We start from the raw sequence: 11746 nt of genomic DNA on the forward strand, positions 1-11746 counted from the left end.
GAAAGGACACCCACAGAGTCCATGCAAAGTCCAGAGATCACACCACACACTGGAATCTCCTGCAAGAGATTTATTGTCAGTAGCATGAGGCAAACCGACAAGGCTGTCCCTTTGAGGAGAGCAGCAGTGTGTTAGCCCTCACAGACCAGCTTTATAGCTCACAGAGGAATTTCATAAGCTGCTTGGGAGTTGTGTTGTAAACCGGGGTGGGGCTGATCATTTAGCAGGCACATATTCTTATGGGAAGTTAAGCAGCATTGCCTTAGAATCGAAACTTCGGAGCCTCTAGATAAAATGGCTCCCGGCCTAAAATGGCAAATCTGATGCCAATATAGTTAACAACCCTTGTCCAACAGGCTCCAAGAAGAGCTCTGTGTAGGTCAATGTCAGGAGATCCCAAGGCAACTGAGTTAGAAAACATTCTCTTCAAGCCAGAGAATCTCAAATTTTTCCTGTTTTCTTCATCACTTCTTTTCCAAACTTTACTTTTTTTTTCTTCATGGAAACTTCCCAGATGTCATTCATAAGTTTCCCTGAAATTATACAGTCTACTCAAAAAGACAGGTGTATGATTCTAATGGTAGCTTTCTTTTAATTCACTGTGACCTTTTCTATGCAAATCAAAAAATCTGTCACCTTCTTGCTGTTTTTACTTGTTCTTCATCATGTTAAATATGGTGGCATTTCTTGAAGCGGTGCTTTAAGAATAGAACAATTCTAGTTTGCTTCATTTCTTCTTATCAAAGAAGCCAGTTTTTTTCCTGATTTTCCCTAAGATACTATCATCTTTCAGACCAATTACTGAAAACAGGGTCACAAAATTCTTCAATGTTCCCCTATATGCTTAATTCAGTAAACTTTAGGATTTACAGACTCATTTCACACCATTGCAACTCTTGATATATTTCATGCTGCTTTGTTTCCTTTCTGTTTTGTCTTTTGCACAATAAACTCTGTCATGGGCTGTGAATTTCTCTAGTATGTTGGATTTGAGCATCCTTTAAAGAATTCTAAATCAGACACTTAAAAATGACTCACATTATTTAAAATGTACTTATCATTGTAAATTAAAACAATTTTCACTAGATTTTTAAAATAAACTTAATACTTCAGTTTTTGTAAGTTTCCTCGCATAGTCTATAGGACTTATAACACCACCTCATCTAAAACAACAAAGCTATTTTAATGCATACAGAATCACATTATTGTTGATATTGTCTCATATGCAGTTTTATATCACAGTCTCTGTCAAAACATACAGATATCTTTTAGCAATTCTCAAACACTGCAGACTTAGAACCCCTATGCATTCTTATATATTATAAAGAATTCCAAAATCCTATTGTTTATATAGGTTATATCTATCAATATTTACTGTATTAGGAATTAAAATTGAGAATTTTAAAAAATGTTTCTATATTAAATAATTTTAAAATAATAGTGATAAATTCATTATAGTTTAACATATCCTTAGGCAAAATAAATAATTTTTTAAAATTTAATAATTTGCTCTTTTTTCTCATACATTCTTCAGGGTCAGTCTACTACTAAGATTTTCATCTTAATTTTACTCAGAAAACAGACATATATGAATAACAGTAAATAGCTAAGTTCTGTCATATCTAGGAGGGTTCTAAGCACACTGTATGTATTAACCTACCTAGTGTTCACCACCATATCACCCCTACTATTAAATGCATGTTTGAGAAATCTAAAGAAAAGAAAGATAAATTACCTAACATAGGATCTCATAATTAATTATACTTGTTTAGAGTAAACTCAGGTTTGTCTTACAAACCTGAATATTTGGTAAATCTAGAAGGGGATGGACAGTTACTGCTAAAGGATACCAAGTTTCTTTTTTGTGCTAATTTAGTGTTATATTATTCATAATCCCTATGTAAAAAGAAAAATTTCCATTTGTAGCTAATATCTTAATACTTGAGAAATGAAAATTTGTTATTTGTAAAGGAAAACTTGAAACTTGGCCTTGAAAATTTTGATTTTCAATCTTTTCTTTAAAAAAAAAAAACTTATCGTGAATATTTTTATACTTTTATTTTATTTACTTATTTTTATGTGATGCCTCACACATGCTGGGCAAGTGCTCTACCACTGAGCCACAACCCCAGCCCTTTGAATCTTATTATTATTAAGATTTCTAAACCAGATCTGAATATAATGTTCCCTATGTGAACAGCAATAATTCAACAAACTATAATACAACTCTAAATTTGATTAGTGCTTTGCATACACTTTCCTTCCATGATTTGCACATGGGATCATTATAGTAACATTTGAGAAGCTGTCAAGAGAAATATTGTTTCCATTTTATAGATGAGAAAATTTGGAGACAAAGTTAAACTGCCCCCTTTAAGGTTATATAGTAGCTAGTGGCCAGGCCAGGATTTTCCTAAATGCTGGTCCAGTTCCTCAGGTTGGTCTAGACAGTCACAGGCAAGGTGTACACTGACCTGATGTAATTAAGTCAAGTGCAGCAGGAATTCCAATGAGTCTGGGGAGAAGCTGGGTTCCTCTCGCACCAGGAAGAATTCCTAGTGTGACTTCTGGGAAGCCAACATGAGCCTGTCAGATTGAAGGTATAAAGGCCAACAATGAGGTAATACATTTATATCTAAGATGAACAATCCCTGGATTTCCTATACCCTCAAAAACATTGCTTCATTGGATTCAGCAAGAATTTCCACCGGGCAAACTAGTATATAGGCTCTCCTTTAATTAACAGCATAACCAGAGCTGTACTAAGTCTTCATGCTTAAACATACTTCTAGCTCTGGCACATTTTTTTGAATCAATTATGACCTGTCTCAGACAACAAAATTTTAATATCCTTCAGGAAAAGCTTTCTGGGAACTTGCAAGAGCCAGGAAGCATAGGTAAAGGAAAAGGAAACTCACAGAATGGGAGAGAGTATTGGCAGATTATAGATCTGATATAGGACTTGTATCCAGAATACACAAAGAACTTTCATAACTCCAAATAAAAAGACAATCAATTAAAACTGGACAAAGGATCTCTCTAAAGAAGGGATAAAATGCCCCAATCAACACATGAAAAGATGCTCAATATCACTAACTATCAGGGAAATGCAAACCTAAAGCACAACGAGATATAACTTGACACCCATTAGAATGAATACAAGAAAAAAGGCAGACAATGTGGAGAAGACAGAACACTCATACATGGAAGACAAAAAAGTAAAATGTGCAGAAATTTTGGAAAACAATTTGGCAATTTCTCAAAAGTTAAACGTGGATTTATCATGTGACCCAGCAAGGTCACGTAGTATAAATCCAAGGGCAATGAACACATAAGCCCACAAAAATCTCTTATGCGTGTTTTCAAAGCATCATTGTTCATAAAAAAAAAAAAATAGAAGCAACTGAAACATCCTTCAACTGATGAATGGATAAATAAAATGTGGTATAGCCATACAACAGAATATTATTCAATACTAGAGAGGAACAATGAACTGATTCATGCCACCATATGGATGAACCATAAAAGCATTATGCTAAATGAAAGAAACCAGTCATGAAAGACCACATATTGTATGAACTCATTTATATCAACTACCCAGAATAGGCAGAAAGGCAAAATTAACACCTTCCCAGGTAAATAAAAACTGAATTCATTGCTAGCAGTCCAGTCCTACAACAAATCCTTTCAGCTGGTATGAAAGGATACTTGAGAGTAACTAGAATTTACATGAAAAAACAAAGGACTCTGGTAAAGCACAGCTATGTAGATAAACATAAAAGACAGTGCTAACATTTCCTTGTTAGCAATCCATTTTTTAAAATATTTTTTTAGTTGTCAATGGTTTTTTAAAAAATTTTATTTACATATATGTGGTGCTGAGGATTGAACCCAGGGCCTCATGTACGCCAGGCAAGCACACTACCACTGAGCCAGAATTCCACCCCCTGCAATCCATTTTTATCATCACATTTAAAAGACCACTACAAAAACGATAAGCATAAACATACTGATGAGCATCCAATGTATAAACTTATAATTTGGGACAGTAACTGCATAAGGGGTGGGTAACAGCTATAGTGGAGAAAATGTTTACATACTATTGAAAATAAATTAATATAAATCTGAGCTAGACTTTTATAAATTGGGATATTAATTACAATCACTAAGGCCATCACCACTAAGAAAATAACTCAAAAGAATACATTAAAAGATATCAGAGGACAATTAACCGGGCACACTAGAAAAATACCTGTTAATCACAAGTGAAAGTATCAACCAAGGAACTAAGGAACAAAGACATAAAATGCAGAAAACAAAGAGAAAAATGTCAGAAGTTAATTTTTCCATATCAGTAAATATAGTAAATGTAAGCATATATTAAACTCTTTAATTTAGGGCTGGGGATGTGGCTCAAGCAGTAGCGCGCTTGCCTGGCATGCGTGCGGCCCAGGTTCGATCCTCAGCACCACATACAACCAAAGATGTTGTGTCCGCCGAAAACTAAAAAATAAATATATTAAAAAAATTCTCTCTCTCTCAAAAAAATAAATAAATAAAATAAACTCTTTAATTTAAAGGTAGAGATGGAACAAGGGATATGGCTCAGTGGTAGAGCACCTTCCTAGGAACGCTTAGGACCTGGGTTCATCCCCTGTAATGTGTGTGCATGCACACACATACATACATACATACACATGCACACACAAACCCAACCCCTCAAATAAAAACAGAAAACAAGGCAAGATAAAGAATGTTTAATAACGAAATAAATATGATATCAATATATTTGTAAGAGAGTATAAACCACATATAATAAAATCCCGATGTTATTTTTTTAGTAACAAGGGAGGGTGGACTATAAAAAACATTACATAGGGAAAAAGCCTGTAGGAAGTACAAAAGAATGGAGGTTCCCTTTAGTTAGTGAATCCTGGAGAGGTTAAGGGAAGCAAAGAGACAGAAGGCTCAGAGCAGTAGCTATTTATCAACCAGAATGCAAGTATTTCAGCCCCCAAACAATAGCTGAACCCCTACAGGACAGCTCAGCACCAGTGCTGGAGATACCCAGGACTTGTTAACCAGAGAGCTAACCATTCAAAGTGCCCACTTCTGATGCTCATGGCTACAGTTAGAACTTGCTCGGAAGAAAAGCTCCACACCAACCTCCACATGGAGGCTTAGCTGTTACCTTTGCGTGAGCAATCCTATAGTGACAGCCCAAGGCCAGCTCCAGTCCCCCTCCTAAGGCCACACTTTGGATAGCGGCTACCACTGGCTTCTGGTATCTCTGTATTTCATCTACTAAACTTCCCAAATCAACGCCAGAGAATCCAGGAGTGCTGAAGCTGTGGATATCCACACCTACAGGACATAAAGACAAGGAGAAAAGATGGCTGAGAAGGATACATGTTTCTGTTATTAATATGTAGGGACCTGATCACCTTGAGATCTCTTTGGGCCCAGGAGACACTTTGTCCTCAGGCTGGAGACACATGAAACAAGTAGTTTGAGAGATGTAGAACAAAATGAGATCTTTAAATATCTACCATGAACCCTGTAACATTCTAAGATCTGTCTTTCCATATACTACCTAGCAATTCTAGCTCTAGGCAAATTTAAAATATCAGAGAAGGAACACAGGGGTCTCCACCCAAGACCATCATTCTGAGACTGAGTTGGCCTCTGGTTTTTTGCATTATCTGTTTATCAACCTTATTCACAGAAATTTAGTCTCTTATCTTTGCTAATATCATGAGCCATAATACAAAATGTCAGGGTAAAATGTATACATATTTGTGAGCTGTGTTAATCAACTGGCTTAGAATTATACCTTGATAAATTTTTTTTTATGATTGGTGAAAATAACAATATTTCTTGCTTTTCCTGATTATAAAAATAACACATGCATTTTGGGAAGTTGAAAAATGTACAAAATTATAAAGAACATATGGATCACCCTAAATATCACCACACAGAAATAATAATTTAAGACTTGGCAAATTCTTAGTCTTTTCCCTATGCATACGTGTAATTGGTTTTATGACATTAAGTAAGTTATTGAATCTTTTGTCTCATGACCTATCTTAAATGACTGATGTGAGAATTAAGTAAAGTTTGATAAATATATTTAATATTGAAAGAATATTGTAAAATCTTAAAAAATATCATAAACTCTTTTTATATAATTTATTAATTTATATATGACAGCAGAAAGCATTACAATTCATATACATATATAGAGCATAATTTTTCCTGGTTGTATACATAGTATATTCACACCAATTCGTGTCTTCATACCTGTACTTTGGATAGTAATGATCATCACATTCCACCATCATTTCTAATCCCATGCCCCCTCCCTTCCCCTCCAACCCCTCTGTCCTATCTAGAGTTTGTCTATTCCTCCCATGCTCCCACTCCCTACCCCACTATGAATCAGCCTCCTTATATCAGATAAACATCCATTTACCTGCAAATGCCATGATTTTATTCTCTTTTATTGGTGAGTAATATTCCATTGTGTATAAATGCCACATTTTTTAATCCATTCATCTACTGAAGGGCATCTAGGTTGGTTCCATAATTTAGCTACTGTGAATTGTGCTGCTATAAACATTGATGTGGCTGTGTCCCTGTACTATGCTGTTTTTAAGTCCTTTGGGTATAGACCAAGGAGAGGGATAGCTGGGTCAAATGGTGGTTCCATTCCCAATTTTCCAAGAAATCTCCATATTGCTTTCTATCTTGGCTGCACCAATTTGCAATCCCACCAGCAGTGTATGAGTGTACATTTTTCCCTACATCCTTGCCAGCACTTATTGTTGTTTGTCTTCATAATAGCTGCCATTCTGATTGGGGTGGGATGAAATCTTAAGAGTAGTTTTGATTTGCATTTCTCTAATTGCTAGAGATGTTGAACTTTTTTATATATTTGTTAATTGATTGCATATCATCTTCTGAGAAGTGTCTGTTCAGGTCTTTGGCCCATTTATTGATTGGGTTATTTTGTGTGTGTGTGTTTAGTTTTTTTAGTTCTTTATATACCTCAGAGATTAATGCTCTATCTGATGTGTGAGAGGTAAAAATTGGCTCCCAAGATGTAGGCTCTCTAATTACTTCACAGATTGTTTCTTTTGCTGAGAAGAAACTTTTTTTTGTTTGAATCCATCCCATTTATTGATTCTTGATTTAATTCTTGCACTATAAGAGTCTTATTAAGGAAGTTGGGGCCTAATCCCTCATGATGGAGATTAGGGTCTACTTTTTCTTTTATTAGACGCAGGGTTCCCTGGTTTTATTCCTAGGTTCTTGATCCATTTTGAATTGAGTTTTGTGCATGGTGAGAGAGAGGGGTTTAGTTTCATTTTGTTGCATATGGATTTCTTTTTTCTTTTTGGTGCTGGAGTGTAAACCCAAGGCCTGGAGAACATGAAACACAAGCTCTATCACTGGCTATACCTAAGCCTAAGACAAACTTTGATGATCCAGGCCTTCCTTGCTCAGTATTTTTTTTTTTTTTTTTTAGTATTGGAGATGGAACCCAAGGATACAATACCATTGAGTTAAACCCCTACCCCTTTTTATGTTTTACCTTGAGGCAGCGTCTCACTAATTTGCTAAGACTGGTATCGAACTTGCCATCCTCCTGCCTTAGCCTCTCAAGTATTTAGGACCTGCTTAATTTTTGTACATGTATTTAAGAAAAACACATATTTTCCAATGTTTGAGTACACTATACTAGACCTGTCCATTATGTTAACTTTGAGAATTTCTAATGTTCTTCTAAAAGAATAATTTTTTCTGCTCACAAATTCTAATTACTTTCTGTATTTTCCACCTCTTTCTCTTTTTTTAATATTTATTTTTTAGTTGTAGTTGGACACAATACCTTTATTTTATTGATTTATATGTGCTGCTGAGGATCGAACCCAGGGCCCGGCACATGTTAGGCAAATGCTCTATCGCTGAGCCACAACCCCAGCCCCTTCCACCTCTTTCTTACAATAAAATATATAGTTCTCATAATTCTGATCTCACTTTTTGTGCCCCAAAGTCATCATGTTAGCTGCCCATCAGGTATAAGTGTCCAGGGCTGGAGGCATAGCTCAGTGGTAGAGTGCTTTACCTAGCACGTGTGAGGCACTGGGTTCAACCCTCAGCACCACCAAAATAAATAAATAAATAAATAAAAAGAAGATAAAAAAAAGTTTAGGTATACAGTGAGTAAGCCATTTCATAGCTGGTCAATTCTCACCTCACCCTCCTCATCTGTAAATGGGGAATGTAGGATTTACTCAGCTTAAAATATAACATGTAAACACTACTACTATCTTCATTATAATTAATAAATAACTTACATAGCCCTAGTAGGAAAAATTCACCAAACCTTAATATCCATGTGCCTTTTGTCAAAGAATTCCATACATACATTGGGGAAAAAAGGAAGAGGTGCTATATCATTAAATAAATCACCACTTCAGATATTATTGCCACATCTGAGCATCTTCAGACAATGACCCAATAAAGCAGTGCCACAGGCACTGAGGTGGGTGCCCACCAGAAGGAAAAAGAACTTCATTTCAAGACTATGTATGAACAGTAACCCTTGCTGATCACCTTCTGTGTGTAGATGCTGCATGAAGAGAGTTCAGAGAAGGCATCTCACTGAACCTCTCAAACACCCCTAACATAGACATTACTGTCCCTACTTCATAGATAGAGAAGTTGATGTTCAGGAGATTATGGAGATATGGTGGAGATGTGCAAAGCCAGTATATGCATCAGCATGTGTATAGCAGCAGGTATCACGGCCATCAAGCCTGAACTAAATGTTCACCAAAGTCTCAACTCAATAAAAAAGAGACAAAGCCAGAGTCTTCTCTGGGTCTCACTTGGGACCTGTCCCTTTCTCCACAGTGTTTCTCAGTCCCACTCTAGTCTCCTGTATCTACAACCCACATTACTTTATTACTCGTATTATTACCTAGAGGGACAGCTAATGCAGTGTGGATCTCAGTCTGTGACTAGATTCTATAGATAATGGGAGAGTGTCAGACAAATGTTACCTGCACTGAATATTCCATTTTCTCCAGATATCACAATGGCTTTTACTGTATGGTCGGATATGGCTTTCTTTAGTCCCTCTTTTATTCCATTGAGTACAGCCAAACTAAAAGAAAAAAATTTACATGATGCAAATTATTCATAATTAAAGTTCTGCCATCTCAGAGTTTTTCCTTTCTTAATCCTAAAAAATTAATCACATGCACATTGTATAAAAGCCATAGAAACTTACCATTAAGGCTTTCACTAATTTTTTCATCATACAGTATGTCTACTGTGAATTAAGCAGTGAGCGAATTAAATGAGTCCCCTTGAAGAGTAATATTATTTTCTTCCACTCTGCTCTAATGTTAACCACTTAGAATCAGCACTAACCAATTTTAATATATTCTTACACTTAATATAGAAAAGTGCAAGGGATTACCTGATAAATCTATACAACTATCATGTAAAGTGCAGTAAGGTAAGTGCTACACTAAAAGTACAAAGAAAGTGATGGGGGTGCTGCAATTGTGGCTCAGTGGTAGAGCACTTGCCTAGCATAAGTGAGGCACTGGGTTCAATTCTCAGCACTGTATATAAATAAATAAAATAAAGTCCATTGACAACAAACAAATATTTAAAAAAAAAGTGGTGGGGAAGTTCAAAGGCAAGCACGTTACTTTTAATTTGCCATGCTGACAGAAACAGAAGGAAAATAGCAGAGAAATGGCCCAGGAGATGTGGCAGAAGCTGCTAGTTACCTCAGCTACCCATTCCTCCAGATTATGAAAATGCCTACATTTTAAGAGATTACATGATATCCCCCCAAAAGACTACATTTTCCACCCTGCTTTAAGTAAGTTCTGCTCAAGGCTTTAAGTTCTGGTCAATTAGATGGAATCATATTTATGCGATTTTGGGGAAGAGTTCCTAAAGGACTGGGTATGCTTTCCTCTTTTTTTCTTCCCTCCCTTTTCTTGACAGGAAGGCAGATGTGATAGCTAGATGAGAAGCAGCCTTATTGGACCAACAGGTAGAAGTCAAGTATTGAGGATAACAGAGCAAAAGAGAGAATTGGGGGGATGAATGTTCGTGGTGTATCAATACCATTCCAGGATACTGCTGTGAGAGAAAATTTTCGCTTGTTTAATTCATTATTACTATCAGTTTTCTACCACTAAAATTTGATCTAATCGTAGATAATTTAAGGTATAAAGGCAATGTGAGGGCATGTATAGCAAAATTTGCCAAATTTCGGTATATGAGGAAGTCATCCAGAGAAGACAGATAAAGCCAAGATTGGATGAGTCCACTAAATGAAAAGCAATGTAAACTGAGGGCAAATTCTCTGGATATGTCTTCATTTAAGACACAGAGGGTCCTAGCACAGTGATCCAGCACCAATGAAACATAAGTCATAAAAATCAAGGAGAGGAAAATTTCCATAAATCACATGATTAATAGGGCCAAGAGATCTAGCAAGGGAGAACTACAAAACATAGTAAAAAACTGCCTAAAAAAATGATAGAAGCAGACCATAATCAGTTTTGCCTTAAATTTCTCAGTATTTTGGGTAATCTCTGTATACAGAGTGAAAACAATCTTAAAACAAACAACAAACCTCTGTAAACCCCTTATTGTTAAAACCAGCAACTATGAGTTAAAACTTCAGAGCATAAAAGAGATACTTGCTCTCTTATAAGATAATTATCTTCTACTTCCTTAATTTTCACCTCTTAACCTAGATGAAGTCAAATAATACCACTTGCTTTCCACCAGTTAATTAAAAGTCAAATCTGACTATGAAAACAGATACTACGCCATTATGTAATATTGAAAAATCCATAAGGCATATGCAATTCTCTTGGTATGTATGGAAAACTGGTACCAAGAATTACCCACCCCAACTAGAATACCAAATTTCTCATATGCTTAATCCCTTATATAAAATAATGGTAGGATTTGTACATAACCTACTCATCTCTAGACTACTTAGTATACCCAACAAAATGTAAATGCTTTGTAAATACATATTACACCACATTGTTCAGGAAATAATGACAAGAAGAAAAAGACTACATATTTATTAGAGACTCAACCATCATGTACCAAAAGACATTTTCTATCCACAGTTGAATGGCAGGGGATATAGAGAGCTGACTGTATTTTCTTCTGAGTTAAAGGATGACCACAAAATGAGCTGTTAGAGTCTGTAAACAAGTCAAAATAACACCTAGCATTTTGCCAGGGGAATGTTAGAGTTCGTAAACAAGTCTGGATGGTGCCTGGCAAAATGCCAGAGGGAGTGGTTTAAGAAGTAACAAAAGCGAGCCATTAAGTGTGGAGATTCCTGATTGGTTGACTGCTGTATCTAGTTTATGTTAATTAGATAAGCTGTGTGGAATGTATAAATACTGCTCCTGTCCTGCAATAAACGGCTTCCACTCCTGCTGTATCAACGTACACAAGTTATTCGTCACCCCCCGGTTATTTTGCCCAGCCAGCCAAGCTGCGGCAGATGGTGGCCCGTACGGGGAGCCCCGGGACACTCGGGGGTAAGTGACGAAAAAAAGCTGCCCGTCCATAGATAGGACGGGGGCAATCTGCTCGTCCCTAGGCAGATAGGGCGAGAGGAAAAATGGTCATTTCAAGAAAATGGAGAAGATTGATACAGTATGTTTGTGTCTTGTTTTGTCTC

The 11746-nt window shown here is 36.3% G+C and overlaps 1 protein-coding gene across 1 annotated transcript in view; it reads right to left on the reverse strand.

Moving 5' to 3' along the window:
* The window catches only part of LOC107154339 (peroxisomal bifunctional enzyme-like), a 33103-nt gene that overhangs the window by 17478 nt on the left and 3879 nt on the right, over positions 1 to 11746 (reverse strand). Inside the window, exons 2-4 of the mRNA XM_015499951.2 lie at positions 9069 to 9172; positions 5192 to 5364; positions 2475 to 2586 (exon numbers count right to left, since the gene is read on the reverse strand). Coding sequence (XP_015355437.1) covers positions 2475 to 2586; positions 5192 to 5364; positions 9069 to 9172 — 389 coding nt within the window. The remainder of the gene's footprint in view (positions 1 to 2474; positions 2587 to 5191; positions 5365 to 9068; positions 9173 to 11746) is intronic.

Source organism: Marmota marmota, unplaced genomic scaffold (assembly GCF_001458135.2).
Source record: "Marmota marmota marmota unplaced genomic scaffold, marMar, whole genome shotgun sequence".
NCBI lineage: Eukaryota > Metazoa > Chordata > Mammalia > Rodentia > Sciuridae > Marmota > Marmota marmota.